This window comes from Penicillium waksmanii (assembly GCF_028829765.1).
Source record: "Penicillium waksmanii strain IBT 27052 chromosome Unknown utg000004l:1.0-5674109.0:1.0-5678898.0, whole genome shotgun sequence".
In the NCBI taxonomy this organism is placed as follows: Eukaryota; Fungi; Ascomycota; class Eurotiomycetes; order Eurotiales; family Aspergillaceae; genus Penicillium; species Penicillium waksmanii.
The window spans coordinates 805,734-823,843 of NW_026643251.1; the positions used below are offsets into that span (position 1 = coordinate 805,734).

The window sequence follows — 18,110 nt, forward strand, 5'->3', positions numbered from 1 at the left end:
AACATACCAATTACAGATTGAAATCAACTTCCCCCTACCTATAAGAGCTGGCGTGACTATGGATGTCTCTGCGCAATCCCGCTTCTTAAGCAACGGAAGCCAACCGGCTACAAACCGGCACATTTTCCTTCCTTCCAGGCTCAGGGAATCCAGAAATATCGACGCCCTTCCGGAAAAGCAGACAATGAGTAGACCCACCAAAATGGAACATGCCAATCTCGTCACCCTTCTCAACACGCTGACCTTCCGTGACAGTGATATCGCAAGTCGAGACCTCCGCCATCCCCACCCCAATGAACGCCATAAGCCCGATAGCAGGCTCATCCGCCTCAATAAAGATCAGTGCACGTGTTGCAGCCGCAGTAATATACGCCTGGGAGATGACTTGGCCTTCAAGATCAATATCCTGAGAATGAGCAGCCGGATTCCCAACACCCTCGAATAGTGGCTCAGAATAATAAGTCCCGTCAACCACATAAGCTTTAACCACCTTTCCAGAGACGGGTGCATGCCAACGGTGATAACTCAATGCACTCAGGAACGCCTGGTAAATGGTTCCACCAACGAACTGCTCAGCGAGAGGATCATGGCCCAGCATATCAAGAACGGAATAGGGCTGAGACTTGATCCAGAATCGATCACGAGCCTTGACATTATGAGCGATTCGGTACGGCTTTGACTCACACGCGTTAGCGATGACACTGCCATTTCCAGGCTCTGCGACTGGACGCATGCCATCATGCCATGTTCGCGTGAAGAAGTCGTCCCAGGACTTGAAGCCGTGATTTGGCGCTGACGGGTCACATTTGAACATTTGGTGGAACTCGAGATTTTCTGCTGCTGTTGGGCCGATCTTTGCCGCGGCTGTTAATTGACTGTATCCCGTTTCGCCGAACCATTCGAGAGAAGATGAGCCTAGGACGTCGGCGGAGGCGGGTGAGCGTAGGAAGTCGCCCCATGCATTGAGGATCTTCTTTAGCATTGCGTTGATTTCTGGGTCCAAGAATGCCGCATAGCCGCTAGGTGTGCCCATGGGCCAATCTAGCAGTGCGTTGATGGGTAAACCGACTAGGCCGACTCGGTGAGCTTTGTCAGTCCATGATGGTGCGGTGGTGAGAAGGTGGTTGAGAACGCGGAGGAAATGGTGATAGTCGCGAATCTCGGGGTGGCCGGTAGGGTCTTGTCGGTAGGGCCTTTTGTGAGGGACTTCTTCGAGCATGCCTTCAATGAGCATGTAGACTCGGGTGTTGGTTTCGATTAAGTGTTTGAATTCTTCCAGGACTGGGTGCAAGGTATGTTCTTTTTTGTCGACGTGCTTGATAAGATCGCCGAGCCATTCACGGTGAGCAGCGTGGTCTGGATGCATCCATCCACCGATTCTGATTTTGGGGTTAGTTTCCAAGGTTTCAAATTGGCTTTGAGCTGTGATATACTTACTTATGGAGGTTGTGGGAGGTTTCATTCTTCTTCGTCGACATGTTGGATAATATCGGCCGTGTAGTGTTGCGTCTCTAAAGGATCAAATGTAGTAAATAACGATGGAATTTCTGGGATTTCTTTCAGATTAAATAATACAAGAATCGACTGCGGGGCTGTGATCGTATGATATAATATAGTTCAAGTTGAAAGCTTAGCACTGAACTAGTAGTTGTAGTCGGTGCTGCCAAGGATAAAACAGGAATGACCGATGACGTCACCATAACTCGATGAGAATGACATGGGTGTTACTAAGAATTGCCCACCTGGCAGTTATTTATAGTAGTATACTTAATTTTCCAAGAAAGCAACATCAGTCAAGTACTGGTATATCTACTTGAGAAGGGAAATGCTGTTTAATTATGGTGGTAGTTTAAAAATGCTGAAATAATCAACAATAATTTAGCAAAATCGATATACTGCTCTATCTCAACCAGCCGAGGTCGTAGAGACTTCTAGATATACACCACTTAATTTTCTAGTCCCAGTGCTTTATTTGAAGAACTTGAAGCGACCACAGTTCGACTCAATTCACAGACGCATGCCACATGATATTTAGCGCCTATATGAGGGGTAATGGGGGCCACTGGTAATTTCAAGATAGTAAGCGGGCCGCTGCCGCAACACCCAGACAGAGGTCCCAGAGCGGACTATCTCGTTAGGCCCGAGGCCCAGTTATGAGTACATCTTCTTCTCGCCTTGTCAAATCCAAGAAAAATTATACAGTGGGCTGGATCTGTGACCTTCCTACTGAATACCTCGCCGCCCAGGAGTTTTTGGATGAGGAGCATGACAGACCAGAGTCATTACCAGCCCCCAGCAAGAATGAATACACCCTAAGAATTGGTAGGCACAATGTGGCGATTGCTACAATGCCATTGGGAGAATATGGCATTGCATCGGCTGCACGTGTAGCAGAGGAGATGCTGCATAGCTTTCCGAATATTCGCATTGAATTAATGGTGGGCATTGGTTGTGCGGCGCACCAAGCCAAAGACATCATCCCCTCGATCGATAAATAGCCTCATGATTTCTTCTTGCCCATACACGGCAGAAATAAAGATAACCTGGGACATGTCTATGATGCCCGCCTCTCTACCAAGCATGAAGGTGATTTATTCCTAACTATACCTTTAATTATATTATCTATATTCTCTATATTCTTTGGTTATAAGTTAAAAGTCAGTAACTAAAAAAGAAATGAGAATTTTAGAAAGTAATCCTTTATAAGAATATTAAATTCACATTTTTATAAAAAAAAAAATTGATATATAGATCAAAAAGTAATTTCCAAAATGATAAAATTCTAAATAGATACGATTATTTAGCTTTATGATAACATGATTGAGTGACGGTGCCACTTTTGAAGCGGAAGAGCCGGATCCCATTACCATGGACCGCTTCTCATGCAATGGCAGGGATTTTGAAGCTTCTAATCGACAGAGGCGCTGAAATAGAGTCGAGAAACGTGCTTGGCGAGTCTTCTCTAGCAATTGCCTTTGAATTGGGGCTTGAAGGGATGGTGAGATTACTCCTTGAAAAAGGCGCGAAATTCGACATGAAGACGTTCACCGGCCTCACACCACACATGCTAGCGGCTGGGATGGGACACGTCAATGTCGTCCAGGCTCTCGTAGATCACGGAGCCAAAGTTGAGAGAAAGGGTCATCTTGGCCTGACGGCACTGACCGCGGCCATTCGAGGAGGGCATGAGACGGTAGTGAAACTGCTTCTTCAAAACCAGGCAAGTGTGAATCACAGAGGCTTTCAAGACAAGACGCCATTTTTACTGGCAGTGGATAATGGGAAGGAGGAGATTTTGCAGCTCGTACGAGATAGTCTGACTCAAAGGTCTTCGAACTTGGAGGAAGATATCTCTGAGTTAGAGGACGAACCTTGGGAGGACGCTTATTTTGTGTGGAAGGAAAGTCGAAAATTATGGGATAAGCGTGTACGAGAGGCGAGGAAGAAAGTCCTTCAGGGCCAGACTTCACAAACTAAGTGGAGAAAATTTGTAGATAAAGATGCATTCGAAGAGACGTCCAATAGCCACAGAGACAGCCAGTAAGATATGAACATAGCCATTCCCCTCTTGTTAGTCGACTAGATATTAGGAGGGAGAGTCCTGACGGCTGCGACGGAACAAGGCGATTTAAACTACGGCCTGAGGCGCCAAAGTATCAACATGCATATAGTAGGCTAGGCTCACCAAAAAAGCAGCTGAACGGAAAGAGACTCCAAAATTTGCCGGAAATCATTCGGAATATACTATTATATGTTCCGTAGACTTTGTGTACAATGTACTGTATACAGTAGCCATGTTGTATACTCCGCAGTCACATGACTCTCCGCAACTTTTTCCGCCACCAAATCATTTTTTGCCTCTTGCTTGGTTCCTGACTCAACCCTCAGCCCTCAAAACAATCAAATAAGACAAGATAGGACAAGGCAGTCTGCTCCGAGTCTTTCAAAATGGCCGACGACGCTCTCTCCATCTACGATGAAATCGAAATCGAAGACATGACCTTCGACCCCGCCATGCAGATCTATCACTTTCCCTGCCCATGCGGAGACCGCTTCGAGATCGCCATCGATGATTTGCGCGACGGGGAGGAAATCGCCGTGTGCCCGAGTTGCTCTTTGATGATCAAGGTTATTTTTGACTTGGTATGTTTGACCCAGAGGAAAAGCAAGCGGGCAAGCGGGTGGTTGCGCGCTTTGCTTAACATTTGACCTAACTTGACCTGACTAATTTTTTTTCCTCGACGCATAGAGCGATCTTCCTGCTCCGGATGATGGACCTGGCTCGGGCTCTGTTGCTGTACAGGCATGAGGTTATCTTGCGACGATACAATAAACGTGAGACATGCTGGGACTTTCCCTCGACAGCGCAAGCACCACTACCGGCGGAATGAAACATCCTGCGACTTTGCCTCGACAGCGCAAGCGCCACTGCCGGTGAAATGAAACATGTTGCGACTTTATCTTGACAGCGCCAGTGCTAGTGCCGGCGGAATGGAACCTGCACAGGTCGAATACGACGCATCGCAACGGCTTTCCACATATACACTGCTGAGAACAGCGGATACCTACCGATTATGCAGGATCCGCGTGCGTACACCAATTTGCTTTACCAGTATGTCTGGATGCGCGTGTGCGCGCTGGAAACCCGGTTGTCCCACGGGCACGGGCTTTGCAGACGGAAGAGACCCTCTACCACGAGACCACTGCGTCACGAGTTGTTCTCGTCATGTCAAGAGTTTGTCGGAAACAATTCAATTTAAAGCTAAAAGCTTCGCACGCGCTGATCAAGAGACCGCTCACTCGCTTGGAGACACCGTTGTGTGTATAATGGAACTGTTGATCACTTGCTCAACAGAATGTCCCACCTAAACCTGAGATGCTTAAGCTGAACCACTCGATTACGAAGCATTTGCACTTGAATATCAGGCAGGATGTCCATCAAGTAGTTATCTATCGACTACCAAGCCTACTTACGATACAAAGCAAATAAATACCCTGCAAAGCAAAGAAATGAATCATACCTCAAGATAGTAAATGCAACCAAAACCTAAAATACAATGTACCATCATACCCACACATCACACCACAACTACAGAATCGATCAATTCTCCAATTCAGCTACCAAAGCAGCCCTCTCTCGTGGCAAGATTCTTCCCCCGCCGTGTATTGCAGGCAGACATGCCAAGTGGAACTAATCTACTCCACAATCTGCGAATAGATATCTTTCGGCAAATTAATGGTCAACTCCGTATTAAGCAGCTCCGTCAGATTAGACCCATCCCGCAAATAGACCCACTGCCCATTGGCGAATTCCCGCGTCTCCGCCTTCTCGTGCATGCGGTCACCCTCAACGATCCAGTCATACCGCTTAGGTCCGGAGAGAGGCGATGAGAGCCAGATCTGCTTGTTGGGCGGTTGTTTGTTTAGGACGTAGGTTCCAGTACCGGGGACGGAGACGTTTAGAACGCCGGCCTGGTTCAGTTAGTGGGGATGGTTTGGAATGGATTACGTCGGAACAAATTGAACTCACACTGTACTCTGCTTCAACGTCACTTCCTTCCTCTTGCGCTTTCTCTAGCTCCCCGAGTAACACATTGAAATAGTGCTCCGAGTACTCATAATACTCCTCCGCGGAGAGTGGGGTGGGTTCTGTGACGTGCGCTGCGGCACCGGCAACGGGAGTTTCGTTGTGCGGTGGCTGGGGGTTCTCTGTGTCTGGCTGGAGGCCCTTGGCGAAGGAGCCGGTGGAGTGGAATGAGCGGGCTGTAGTAGCAATAGCTGGCGTAGAGCTATTGGAGCTTGAGCTTTGGCTCGGGCGGAGGAATCGGGTTGGTGGGTTGTTGAGCGCGGCAAGACGGGCCGGACGGGCTGTGTAGCGGAGGATTCTGGGGGCTGTGCGGGAGAGCATTGTTGGTGGTGTCGGGACTCTCTTCTTGGGAGGGTTGAATGGGGGAGCTGAGAAGAGGAGAAGTCTATGGTGAAGGCGGAGGCGGAGGTCGTTCTTGTTGTGGAGAGGGCTACATCATCGTGCATTACACCGCCTTCCGTATCCGGGTGGGAAGAGGTGGTTGTCATTGATGATATGCTTCTTGGTTTTATTGGGGCTTGATTTTACTTAATTTTCGGTTTCATGGCCTGATTGAATTGAGTGTCGAAATTATTGATTAAATATGTAGAAGTCTGAGGTGAGTGTGAGAATGTGGATGAGTCGTGGTGCACATATCGAGAATCGATATACTAGTACTCCGCGGAGACTGAGGTGTAGTGAAGGTAGAGTACTAGGTAGATTGCACAAAAAGCAATTAATGTGACCAGAAAATATAAGATGGTTCAAGTTGAAAGGTATTTTGCTTTTAGATCGATTTTACTAGTATTCCTTCTTTCGTGATGCCTCTACGAAAGCCTCCCTTTCCGATTACGAATTATTTTCCTGAAATAATACTCCTATATTTCTAGTATGTGCATGAGTATATCTTGGACAACATTTAGAATTGGGGAAAAAAAGTGAGCTGGGCTTGTTCATAAAATGAGGTAAATACAGCGAGCACAAAGTCTTTCAAAGTCTTGATTTGGATTTTGCTGTGCATGGAATTAGTAAAATGATTAGAACTGGGAGACTATACTCTTACCTTCAAGCTCGGCCTTCTTTGACTTGAACCTTGCAGCTGGCGCTCCACTTGCAAGTCTTTCTGAGAGCGCATCGGTGGCATTATAAATGGCCAGGACCCGTTCACTCCTAAGGGGAATATTCTGCAGCCGCTTCGTCTCCATCATACTAGCACCATCATTGATCTCAAGCTGTTTCTCCAGAAATTGGACGACTGAATCATGGAAGCCTTCAACGGGAAACACTCTGTTGACCAAGCCCCAACTTTCCAACTCTTGCACAGTTAACTTTCGTCCAAACATGAGGAAGTCGTTCGCGCGAAGAACACCAATATGTCTGGCGAAGTTGGTCGCAGATCCTGCCTCTGGAACCAAAGCTAACGAATTAAAGGGTACCTGAAGATATGTGTTTTCAGCAGCAAGGACAATGTCAGCGATTCCTTGGAACCAAGCTGCACCTCCTCCAACACCAGGGCCGTTCAAGGCCAAGACAAATACTTTTTTGTGGTCGATGAGTGATTTGAGCAGCTCGATTACTAGTGGAGTTACTTAACAAAGAGTGCTAGTCTTCTTTTATGAAGGTCTTTCTTACCCAATGAAAAACGTTCGAGGTGGGCGAGTTTCAGTTGAACTTTCGTTAGGCGATCCGCCCCTTCGTCAAGTGGCCGCGAACCTATATCCCCATATATTTAGCAAGACGACCATCATGATAAGAAAGAGGCGATCGGAATTGTCTGACCTCGCACGTCAGCACCAGCCGAGAAGAAGCGACCTTCTCCCGTCAAGACGGTGAACACAGTGGTTGGATTCTCTTCGAGCTCTCGCACCGCGTGCAAAGTATCTACGAGGAGATTGCCTCCAAATGAATTCAGAGATTTGGGGCGATTGAACTAAGATCTGTAAGTATCTCAAACTGTTGTAAGGAAATATTGGGTCTTTACTTTGATAATCCCGATCTGACCCTTGACTTCAACTTTGATATCTGTGTAATGATACGGAACCATGATTGCAGGTTGTAATATTGACTATTGTTCTTGTCGCAGTTTCGGGAAAAAACAGTTGCTGTCTGGTAATTTAATCAACGAGGTATATCGCCCCTTGCAGGGAAATCCCAGTAGGCATTCAGCCCGCCGGGTCTGCTTGCCGTCGGTACCCCGCACGGAACGCCTCGGATATGCCCCCACAAGGCCGAGGCTGACTTTATGTTCATGATTCATGCTGAGCTCAAAGGTTTCGGGTCTTGGGCTGGAAAGTTCATTTACCCTGAGACCTACCGTGCGCGTCGATGACGTGGGACGAATTGTTTTTAGTTCACCCCACGAATATAAATCTCGTCCTTTCGAAGACCTGCTTCTGCTTACGGAACTCCCCAACTATACATACGTGTCCATCTATTGACTAGTGCTGACCCTCGGTAGAAATTGTACATAGTCTGTCATATTCAGCACTCGCACAGGCCAACAATGACTAACAATCGTCTAAAAGAGCTTACTAATTCTCATGAAATCGCACATCTCTTACTCGTCTGACGACCTTGGAAAAGAATGATCTTACTGGCTCTTGCAGCCATAGCGGAAAAGCCCTCAGTGAGCCAGCGACCCTTAGATGTCGAGGAAGCACAATCTGGCCGCTTTTCCGTTCGAAAATATGCTCTAAGACCGCCTCCGAAACGACCTTCGGGCTCATAAGCTGCTGGCCAAACTCTCCTTGGTATTCTGTGAAACCCTTAATCATAGGGGTCTTGACCCAGAGAGGATGAACAATACTGGTAATTATTAGCGTGACGATATTGCATCCTATGATCGTTGAAAACTGACCTGGTTCGCACATTTGGCGCATCGTACCAAAGTTTCAATTCCTGCCGAAGGCCTTCGTGGAAGGAGAGTGCGCTGGCCTTGGAACAGCAATAATCTACCATCTCGCCAACAGCAACAAAGCTTGCAATACTTGCCATTGTAATAACATGGCCCTTATTCTTACGAATCAACGCAGGCAGGAATTCCTTCATGATCAGAAAATGCGAGATCGTGTTGACGTCAAATGTCCGACGCAGCTCAATTTCTGACTTTTCGAGGATACTACCGTGGTAAAAGACGCCGGCATTATTGACGATAATCGTGGGGTCTCCGTGTGTCTTTCGAATGAATGTGGCCACTTCGGAGAGAGACGCTGCGGACGTGATGTCTGTTTCGTAGAAAATTACGTTTTTCGGAAGCTTTTCTGTTGGTCGCTGAATATCGAGAATCACGACACGAACGCCCCTTTCGGAAAGGTCTTCCATTATTTGTTTTCCGATTCCTCCGTTGCCTCCTGTCAAAAGAACCATCTCGCTCTCCGAAACCCATGGCTCGCTGACTTGGTAGTTGCTCAGAACTTTCTCTGAAATTTTGGAGTGGATATAGTAGACAACGAGAAAGCTAGAAAGGGCTGCAAATATTTTGAAAGCGACTGACGCATGCATGATGTTAGACAGCGATGTAAGCCACCTGATAGATGCGTCAAGAGTTTGACCAGCCATGCTTTAAGATATCGATATCAAGGGATAAGCGATTTAAAAAAGCAAAAATCTAGGAGGTTTAGAGAAAAGAGAAGAGCAGTTTTGCCGACACTATTTCAGGAGCTGCTTCCCAGGCTTATTTATGATCAAAAGCCATTCACTAGACTTGGGCCTACGATGATCAACCAGCGGAAGATATAACCGACTGGTGGGTATTATTAAAGATACATAGAGGAGGATATAAAAAGGACAAGAGCATGGCAATCATTGACTCGTGCTACTCAGAGCTGGCTCGGAGGCTAGCTGAAGCGAGCGAGCCCCCAGCGGCCTGTAAACTTTGAGTCTTTCCTAAGGTTTCCGCTCTCATTTGTTATTCAAGAAGACACCATTTTCAGGCTAAGGACTTAGACCCGACCAGATAGTAGACTTGCGACCAAAGCGCCGAATGAAGATGTTTGTAAGCTTGTGGTTGATGTAGGGAGGCATTCGAGAACACCGTCATGCGATGCTGTAGTCAGACCCCGGATTCCGCCAATCGCTTCAAATTCACTATTTAGCGACATTGCAAAAGTACGAACGACTCAAAGTTGGAGCACTTAGCCGAGGGAGATTTATAGGGAATTTTAACGACAATTATGTCATGACATAGTTGGATTCGTTTGAAATTAGTTGGAGTCCGAACATATGCGATGTAGGAATCTAATCTATAAGCCTCTAGTGAAGCCCTTCGCTCCCAAGTAAAATCCCTCCAATTAAAGAAATTTGTGCAGCACCTTAGCAATATGTGACTTAGTTCTAGCTTCTGATTGGCCTCTTTTCCCCATTTTATTTGGCGGCTTGCATCATGATCTGATACCTTCTCTGATCGGATATATCCGGAATAATACATCTAAAATTAGTATCAACTCTCACAGGAAAGTTATTTATACAGTGTACTATCGGTATGATAAGCCGTTATCCTAGGATTTCTCATAAGTCTAGATATGAATATGGGGGATCTTGCTTTACGCACAAGTCTACAACATCATAGTCTCGGCCTGATTTCCGGTTCGCTGTCTTCTTGATAGGCTTCAGTGCCATATCTAACCATCAGCATGTACTTATTAGCAGCCTCCTATGAAAAGCCAAATCTTTCGTCAGAATTGATGTTACCTATAATCGAGCAACAATCAGCTTGGAGATATTTACGTCATAGTCATGGATTGATAATTTAGGAAAAGTATTAGTTAGTAGGATGTTACTATCGAGAGACAGGAATTGTAGATTTGCTATTACCAGATACAACCCCACGTGAGAAGTTCCGTGTTTTGATCTTTGGTTGTTCAATGTACGGGCTCCTATGATAAAATTCGGGCGCCATAGGGGCCAGCCCCCATGGGCTCAGGAACTTTCACCTTGTCTCACAGCCCCTATGTAGACACAAAGGGACAAGGCATCTACATCGGTTATTTCCGAGATAGCATGGACCGTAAGTTACTGCTCACGTACGACTAGGCCTGCAATGGGGGTCTCAAAATTTCATGATACTACGAGAAGAGGAGCAGTTCAATTTGATTTTCTATATTTTTCAAGTAATTCTGACAATGTTACGATTGGGTTACATTAAGCATAATATTGACGTCAGAGACGGTAAAACAGAGAAAACCAATAGAGATATCTGTCAGAATCAAGCGAGGCGTATGGACTAGTGAAGTTGAATCCATTTGCAAGAGTTGGTATACCTGGGTGCTGCCCGGTATGGCCAGTTCACATTTGTTGTACACCCAGTGCGAGCGTTTATGCCCGCAGGCGTGTTACGGAGTACATGAATAATAAACAGCATCATATGTACATACAGTAAGACCCAAAGTGTACATAAATATGCGAGCTTCCGAGTCCCTCTATGATACATACATCAACTCGACCCGCCCAGCGCTCGAACACCCAGCAAACCAGCCAGGTTTAAAAGGGGGCGGGAAGATCTCCAATTCTGCATCCCCGCCCGATCTATCGATCAGCCTGGATTTTGAACACGGTCTAGATGCGAAAAGGGGCTTCTTTCATCCGGATACACCGGAGCTTCTCAAAAATTAGAGTGGTTGAATGAGAATCGTACCATCAGCTAGAAAATAGGAGACTATCTCGGCGATACCCGAGGACAGGTGGATGAAGCTTGAGGCTAGACTAGAAGGCTGGGAGAGGTTCTAGGGCGGGCTGGACTATGAGGGCTGTTAAAATTAGAGCACGCTAAGGCACTAGTTAATTGATCCTCCCGACTGACCTGCCGGCTGGGGCCTAAATGGCGTTGGCGTAGTGCCTAAACTACGCGGAGGAAGAGAGTGTTTGCGACTAGTACGCTGTATGACGAGTCAACAACATTTGGGGCGAAGGACTCGTATTCCGTAGCGCGGGTCTGCTTGATTCCAGCGACCAAGGGAGATCAGAGGAGATCAGGGGAGAATCTCATCGAAATATGGCCACCCCCACAGTCGCCGGTTCCCCTCACGCTGAAAAGTCGCCGAGAGGCCAAGAGGAGGTAAATTTGAATGATTACAGTGATTGCAGAGTCGGAGTTCATTGGAGTCAAATCCAATATTCAACTGTCAGCCACGTTCCTGGAGCCGACCATGGAAGTTTGCCCAGTGGAAGACGTCTCGAGGCAAATGTTCCTGAGCCGCCACCAGCACCGGCCAGAGAAAAACAACCTATAAGAGAAGCAAGAAGTTCTTGGCCGCCCCAATGGGCATCGTAACCAGTTCTCCAACTAGCCACCGGTCAGCGACCGGCAGATGGGGAAAAAAAAATCGACTTGTTCGCCATCCTATCCATCCCACCGGGTTACGAACGGATTACTCGTACAGATACACAACGGAGCCACACTGACGAAAAGACTTCATCTTGGCCTGACGTCGATGGGAGGCCAGACCTTCCCCACCACCCGCCAAGTGGATGCCCAGTCTTGTGCGCCGGCGAGGCTTCGCCTGGCTAGCGTTATGCCCTAGGGCATGGGCAATGGGACTGATCGCCGGCCAGAGTGGTGTCTCAGGAGCGATTCATTTGGCGCGCGCAGAAAGTACTGTACGAGTACATTTTGATGGGTCCCAGTTCCCCATTGTGTGGTGACGGGGACTCTAGCCCTGAGGAGTCAAATGTGAAACAATGGCGTCGATCGGAGGAGGAGGCCGGAGCTACTGTGACTGGCGGATGTCGTCATGTGGTGGCGCCTCCTGCAGGAGTCGTCCATTCTGCAGGGTACCTGTACTTGTGATTAATCCAATTATTGCTGAATCATTGACAGGGCTGTACCTCTACCTTTGTTCCTGAATCAATAGTTATGGGGGGTTGGAAACAATGTCCCTTTGGCCAAGAATCCGACTCGGAAATTACGACCAGATAAATCAATATTTTGGTCTAGATCTGATGCAATGTCAATGGAGAACCCCTCAATGCGATCCAAAGAATCGAATGTTAGGGTTGTAGCTCATTTCAGCCAATCACAGCAAATGCCCTGAACGGAACCAAAGGAACGACATCCCAGCGCCACTGGATCACCAATCACGTATGCTGTACACGCAAGCAGTTCCGTGGTACTCGGATCCACCTCACACCGAGTTGAATAAATATTATTCATGTTTAATATTAAATATCCATATTCACATGGTCTGTGCCTGAAATGGCCGAGGGGAGTGAATACTCATGGGCTCCCCTGCCTAACCGCCAACCCCCCTAGATGCTGCTATTTAGGGACATTGCATGAATTACTAATATCCACACTGGGTGAATGAAAGGAATATGGTCACAGTGAACTCATAATTACCAAAAATATGATCTTGGATATCTTTGTACTAGCAAAACTCTCTCTGCTGGTCGCTATCCCCGCCAACGGTCTAGACATCCAGAGTGGAGGACTTTAGATCTCTCGTGGAGTAAGTCCAAATGATCCACCTTCAGTAAAAAATGCATCAAGTGAAGCGCCCCTCCGGTGCTTGAACCAATAGGTGTGCAGTGTCAGGCTGTCAGGCCTCGTCTTTGCCTCCCCCTGGTTTCTCCCCGACTTGCGTACCACGGTAATTCCTAGATTCGACGATGCTGGTTGGGCCTAGCGGGCCATTGAAGAAGAGAAAAATACTGTAAAACAGCTAATCCCCTCATTCAGCGAAAATTCCCATGTGGCGCCCAATGATGATTCTGTCCCTGATCCACCACCAGGGACAATGAGGATGAGGAACGGTCTGGTTCCAGTCGGGTGGTTTGGCTGGTAGGTTTGACGCACAACGAGCAGGGGCATCTGCGGTGCATTTAATAGCACCTTTCCCCCCCGATGTTCTTTTCTTCTTCTCTCCTTCGGTTTACACATTCATTCATTCCTTCGGTCTTCGGTCCTCTTTTGCTTTCCTAGTTCCTGTGCCGTGCACGGTCTAGTCCTTCATTTATCAACTTCATTCATTTCGAGAACAGGCTTCTCTAGATCTTCTGATCATTCCAATCCTTCGATCCTCATTCATTTTTCGGATCAATCCAACTACAACAGTAAATCAATCAAAATGGTTTCCTTCACCAAGCTGTTCACTGCCGGCCTGATGGCCACCTCCGCCCTGGCTGCCCCCGTCAAGACCAGAAGCGCAGCACCAGCAAGCGTGGTGCCGCTTACAATGACATCTCCACCGTCCCCGCCATGACCAGCAGTGGAAACGTCGCCTGGGCTTACAACTGGGCCATGTCCCTGTCCGGCAGCATGCCCACCGGTGTCGACTTCGTCCCCATGCTCTGGGGCGCCAGGGACTTCGGCGGCTGGGTCGCTGCCATCGAGACTACTCTGTCCAGCGGCAGCGAGTACATCCTCGGTTTCAACGAGCCTGATATGGCTTCTCAGGCCAACATGGCTGCCTCCGATGCTGCCAGCTACTACCAGAACTACATCACCCCTTACGCCGGCCAGGCCAAGCTCATCTCACCCGCCGTGTCTTCCTCGACCAACGACGGCCAGGGTCTGAGCTGGATGAACTCTTTCCTGAGCGCGTGCTCTTCTTGCCAGCTCACCGGTCTCGCTGTTCACTGGTACGGCAACAACATCGATGAGTTCAAGACTTTCGTTCAGCAGGCTATCGACACTGCTAGCACCTACTCTCTTTCCGAGGTCTGGATCACTGAGTTCGCCCTCGCCGCTGATGTCGGTGGTATCGTCGACCAGGCTACCACCAACAGCTTCGTCACCGATGCTATGGCCTACCTTGACAATGAGGCTGCCGTCACTCGCTACTCTTACTTCATGTCTGCCGACAACTACCTTCTCTCCAACGGAGCTCTCAACTCTGTCGGTGAGACCTACTGCAACTAAGGGGATTCTTTGTAACAAAGATCATATGAGGTGTGAGGTGAGGTGAAATGAAGTCTCGGCATCGGCCGAGTCAGGGTGTTATGATTTCGTGATGGACATATTCTGCAACAAAGATGGGTTTTTTTCTTTCTCGGCGTCAAGGAATGAAACCGGGTATGTGCGCATCCCGGCACTCTTCCAGCGTTTCGGCGCATTTACGGGTCTCATCTGGATTGTCATTTCTTTCTTTGTCCATATTAGATATCTGGGTTGAGTTCAATACGAGAATTCTTTCTCTTAAGTTTCAAGATCTTTAAGTTTCACCTCGTAAAATAGCCGTAGCCGTTGTATGTGATCTGGCTTATATTTACTAGTAGATATTCAGGATCAACAACATAACTTCATGCCTTACATTTTGCTCTACCGCTTTCCGTAATTTCTCCACTCAATTTTCCTTATCAAAGATTGAGTCGGCGTTATAAAAGCATAACGCCTCATGGAATCCCGTGGAATCTTGGCAGTTCTGGCGATCTAAACCAATCTTAGAAAGGCTATTTCAGTTAGCGGCCTGGAAAGCGGTGTTTTAATCGCCTACTTTCATGACCGGTGGACTTCGCTGTTACTTTCCAGGGTCCGAACGCAAGAATTCGATCGTACAACCATTTCCAACACTGCTGTATCAATACAACCTGTTGCGAAGATGTCTTTCCGTGAGCTACCCAACGAAGTCATCTTCATGATAGGCACACAGATTGAGCGCGAAAAAGACATTTCATCACTAGTCAGAGCATGTCGATCCTTCCATAATTTGCTCAATAATTATCTCTATGAACGAAATGTCAACCGCGGAGCTCCTGCATTGTCCTGGTGCGCCGAGCACGGCCTCACAACAAGTGTTGAGCGGTTATTGAAAATACAAGCCCGCGACAAAACAAAAGGCTCCTTACAACAGCTTAATTCAGTCAATTTTGTTGATTCACCACTACGTTCCGCTATCTGCTTTCACCATGCTCCAATAGTCAAGCTCTTTCTTCAGTATGGAGCGGGTCAGACAAGTGGCTTCCCGATCTCGACCCCCCTCCATACCGCCGTGGAGCACAGCAGCGAAGAGGTCGTGCGAGTAATCCTGGAATATGGATGTGATATCGATTTGATTGTTCCAAGGGGAGCAGAAACCGCTCTAGTCGTCGCCGTGAGAACGCAAAAGCCAGACATAGTGAAGCTGCTGATCGAGCATGGAGCGTGCTTGAATACAAAGCCGCATGTTCCAGTCGAGGCGGCAGAATGGGACAGACTCGTCTGGACGACCCCTCTACACACGGCCGTTGATAGTCAGTATGGAAATCGTGAGATGGCAGAGCTACTTCTTTCACAAGGAGCCGATGTGAATGTTCGATGCGGGGACGGGGGAACTCCGTTGCATGGGACAACGCGCGAGATGAATGTAGATGACTCTCGATGGCTTTTGGAGAATGGAGCAGATCCAAACATTATTGATGATCAAGGAAATTCCCCACTGCATGTTGCAATCAATTTTGGCCGCCACGGCGCGGAACTGATAAAGCTTTTTCTCGAGCATGGAGCGGATCCGAATTTGAGATGCAGAACGGCACCGACACACCCATTGGAATTATTGGATGGAATGGACATTCCGGAAATTGAGCAGTTGCTCCGGGACCACGGTGCTCATCTTCCTGACTCTGTATAGTGAGCACTTCAACTATATGGTCTTTGAAGCTCTAGTCCAGCATCGATGTACGGACTCGGAGTAGTTGGTCCATAATTTAGTTTCCCAGAGCAAGTATAATTTTCCAGCAAACGCAATGCCTCCAATTCTCCGATGCGGGATTACAAAAGAATCCACTAACGGATATCCGAGATACTCCAATTACTGGCCCAGTCTCCTTTGAAGAACATCCTTGGGAATTAATGACAAGGAGAAAACTGCCCAATCTTGCCTGCTGGGCGAAGACAATTTTTCTCGCAACCTTCTCTCGCTAATCTGCCCAAAGCAAATTAATGATCGTTGGCATCGATCGCATCAACCCCCCGATACTCAAAATACTTATTCCACTCAGGATCATCAATAAGTGCTTGTTTAAGGCTCTTCTCATACGATATCGAAAACTCCGGTCCTTCATCGGTGTCCGGAGGCGAAGCACGCGGGGGGTAGATGATATTAACACCCTGCGTGATGCTATCCACGAGAACGCGATATATCACAGGCCTTGCAAATCCAAAATCAGCTCCCGTGATATTAGCATTGCGATGATCTGTTTGCAGAATCGACATGGGCGGATACGAGGTGATCCGGATATTCAACGCCGTTTTGTCGCGTATATTTGCGATGGCATCAAGAGATCTGTCAAGGGCTTCTTGGGTCGTACTATTGGTCATCTGTCGAATGTGAAAAGCGAGTTTCCATAACGGCCATTCAGAAATTACCTCTGCCGCCACGGGCGCAGTTACAGAAACTCTGTCTGAAAGCGCAGCAGACATCACATTTTGTTGAACCCGGGAGTGAACCTTGGGGCTGTGCATACGGCGTCGCATGTCAACTGCTTCAGACCAAAATAGCGGCGCCGAGAGATCTGGCTTGAAGACGGGTGCCCGTAGTCGACTGACGGTGCGCCATAGGTAGGCGGAAAAGGCGTCGTAGGTGGAAATTCGAGATCCGTCTGGTGGTGACGCAAGCCGTTTCAGCTCCGCTGCTTTGCTTTTCGGCAGGTGGAAAAGGAGCATTTCAGCAGTGATATGGTCGAGATGACGCTCTGGCATGGGGGGCCCATCGATTCGGAATTCTTCCGGCACCATGGGCTTAGTTAGGCGTGACACGTCTAGGCATGAAGAGTCCCACGGGGGAAAAGATGTTTGATTGACGATCGCATGGGAATTCTCAGCCAGTTGATGTGTAAGACCTGCCCATCCCATCACATCGTTTGCATAATGATGATGAGCCATGATGAAGACTAGTCCTCCCCGGACAAAATTTGCCTTGTAGGCCGCTACTTCAGGGCTAAGATCAGGATGGGCTTCGGGCTTATCACCATATGTCATGGGAGGTATACTCCATTCGTTGAAGTCGGGTAGAGAAGTGCTGCAAAAGTTTTGCTGGGCAATATCGTCAAACGAGGGATATGAATCACTGTCCTCGGGGGCGTCGAGCCACTGGACGATAAATCGCACCGTGCTTTCTTTCTTCTTCACAAAGGAGTGACCCCCGGACTGATCTTTCTCAATGGTTCCACAGAGAATTCGGGCTTGGCTCAGAGTTCGCTCAAGGGCGGCCTTTAAAACATCGACCGCTTTTTCCTTGTCGCCATCTTTTAATCGGAAGAAGATTGCAAAATTGCAGTATGTGAGACCGGTCAGGTAGTCAAGAGTAGAAACCTTGAAGCGCTCCTCTTCGAGATCATTCTCCCAGCCAAGGGGATGCAGATGGAGTGTTTCTTGTCTAGGCATTGTTGGGCATTGATTGCGATGATAGAGAAAATGAGGGTTAGAGAGGGGTAAAAAAGTGAATTTGAGATGACACATGTACTAATCTAATATTCCTTGTCGAGTGATGACGCCAAGGGAGTTCAGTTGCTCTGTTCTACCAATGGAAATAGGTAGCGCAATATTTTGAAAGGAAAGCGTTGAGAATAGACAGGAAATATATAACTAAACTGCTAGCACCTGGGCATCATGCACCCGATTGCACTAGACTGC

The 18,110-nt window shown here is 47.8% G+C and overlaps 9 protein-coding genes across 9 annotated transcripts; 5 read left to right on the top strand and 4 right to left on the bottom strand.

The window, feature by feature from the left end:
• Window positions 1-85: 85 nt before the first annotated feature.
• N7481_003166 (uncharacterized protein) lies at window positions 86-1,478 on the bottom strand (the record flags this gene model as incomplete). The annotated part of the gene is made up of 2 exons (XM_057262385.1): window positions 86-1,379; window positions 1,438-1,478. The coding sequence occupies 2 exons, from the start codon at window positions 1,476-1,478 to the stop codon at window positions 86-88; spliced, it is 1,335 nt and encodes a 444-aa protein (XP_057124046.1).
• A 1,409-nt stretch (window positions 1,479-2,887) lies between these two features.
• N7481_003167 (ankyrin repeat domain-containing protein) lies at window positions 2,888-3,544 on the top strand (the record flags this gene model as incomplete). Its single annotated transcript, XM_057262386.1, has 1 exon — window positions 2,888-3,544. The coding sequence occupies one exon, from the start codon at window positions 2,888-2,890 to the stop codon at window positions 3,542-3,544; it is 657 nt and encodes a 218-aa protein (XP_057124047.1).
• Window positions 3,545-3,948: 404 nt separating this feature from the next.
• On the top strand, window positions 3,949-4,309 carry dph3 (CSL family zinc fnger-containing protein; the record flags this gene model as incomplete). Its single annotated transcript, XM_057262387.1, has 2 exons — window positions 3,949-4,143; window positions 4,250-4,309. The coding sequence occupies 2 exons, from the start codon at window positions 3,949-3,951 to the stop codon at window positions 4,307-4,309; spliced, it is 255 nt and encodes an 84-aa protein (XP_057124048.1).
• Window positions 4,310-4,446: 137 nt separating this feature from the next.
• N7481_003169 (uncharacterized protein) lies at window positions 4,447-4,784 on the top strand (the record flags this gene model as incomplete). The annotated part of the gene is made up of 3 exons (XM_057262388.1): window positions 4,447-4,591; window positions 4,614-4,735; window positions 4,770-4,784. The coding sequence occupies 3 exons, from the start codon at window positions 4,447-4,449 to the stop codon at window positions 4,782-4,784; spliced, it is 282 nt and encodes a 93-aa protein (XP_057124049.1).
• Window positions 4,785-5,196: 412 nt separating this feature from the next.
• Window positions 5,197-5,908, bottom strand: N7481_003170 (frataxin family protein; the record flags this gene model as incomplete). Its single annotated transcript, XM_057262389.1, has 2 exons — window positions 5,197-5,472; window positions 5,531-5,908. The coding sequence occupies 2 exons, from the start codon at window positions 5,906-5,908 to the stop codon at window positions 5,197-5,199; spliced, it is 654 nt and encodes a 217-aa protein (XP_057124050.1).
• A 648-nt stretch (window positions 5,909-6,556) lies between these two features.
• Window positions 6,557-9,067, bottom strand: N7481_003171 (uncharacterized protein; the record flags this gene model as incomplete). The annotated part of the gene is made up of 7 exons (XM_057262390.1): window positions 6,557-6,579; window positions 6,630-7,142; window positions 7,199-7,279; window positions 7,346-7,496; window positions 7,548-7,631; window positions 8,161-8,371; window positions 8,424-9,067. 7 exons carry the CDS (start codon window positions 9,065-9,067, stop codon window positions 6,557-6,559), a joined length of 1,707 nt encoding a protein of 568 aa, XP_057124051.1.
• A 4,559-nt stretch (window positions 9,068-13,626) lies between these two features.
• Window positions 13,627-14,420, top strand: N7481_003172 (glycoside hydrolase family 128 protein; the record flags this gene model as incomplete). Its single annotated transcript, XM_057262391.1, is given in 2 exon segments — window positions 13,627-13,689; window positions 13,701-14,420. 2 exon segments carry the CDS (start codon window positions 13,627-13,629, stop codon window positions 14,418-14,420), a joined length of 783 nt encoding a protein of 260 aa, XP_057124052.1.
• Window positions 14,421-15,099: 679 nt separating this feature from the next.
• Window positions 15,100-16,107, top strand: N7481_003173 (ankyrin repeat domain-containing protein; the record flags this gene model as incomplete). Its single annotated transcript, XM_057262392.1, has 1 exon — window positions 15,100-16,107. The coding sequence occupies one exon, from the start codon at window positions 15,100-15,102 to the stop codon at window positions 16,105-16,107; it is 1,008 nt and encodes a 335-aa protein (XP_057124053.1).
• Window positions 16,108-16,415: 308 nt separating this feature from the next.
• On the bottom strand, window positions 16,416-17,861 carry N7481_003174 (uncharacterized protein; the record flags this gene model as incomplete). Its single annotated transcript, XM_057262393.1, has 1 exon — window positions 16,416-17,861. The coding sequence occupies one exon, from the start codon at window positions 17,859-17,861 to the stop codon at window positions 16,416-16,418; it is 1,446 nt and encodes a 481-aa protein (XP_057124054.1).
• Between the last annotated feature and the right edge of the window lie 249 nt (window positions 17,862-18,110).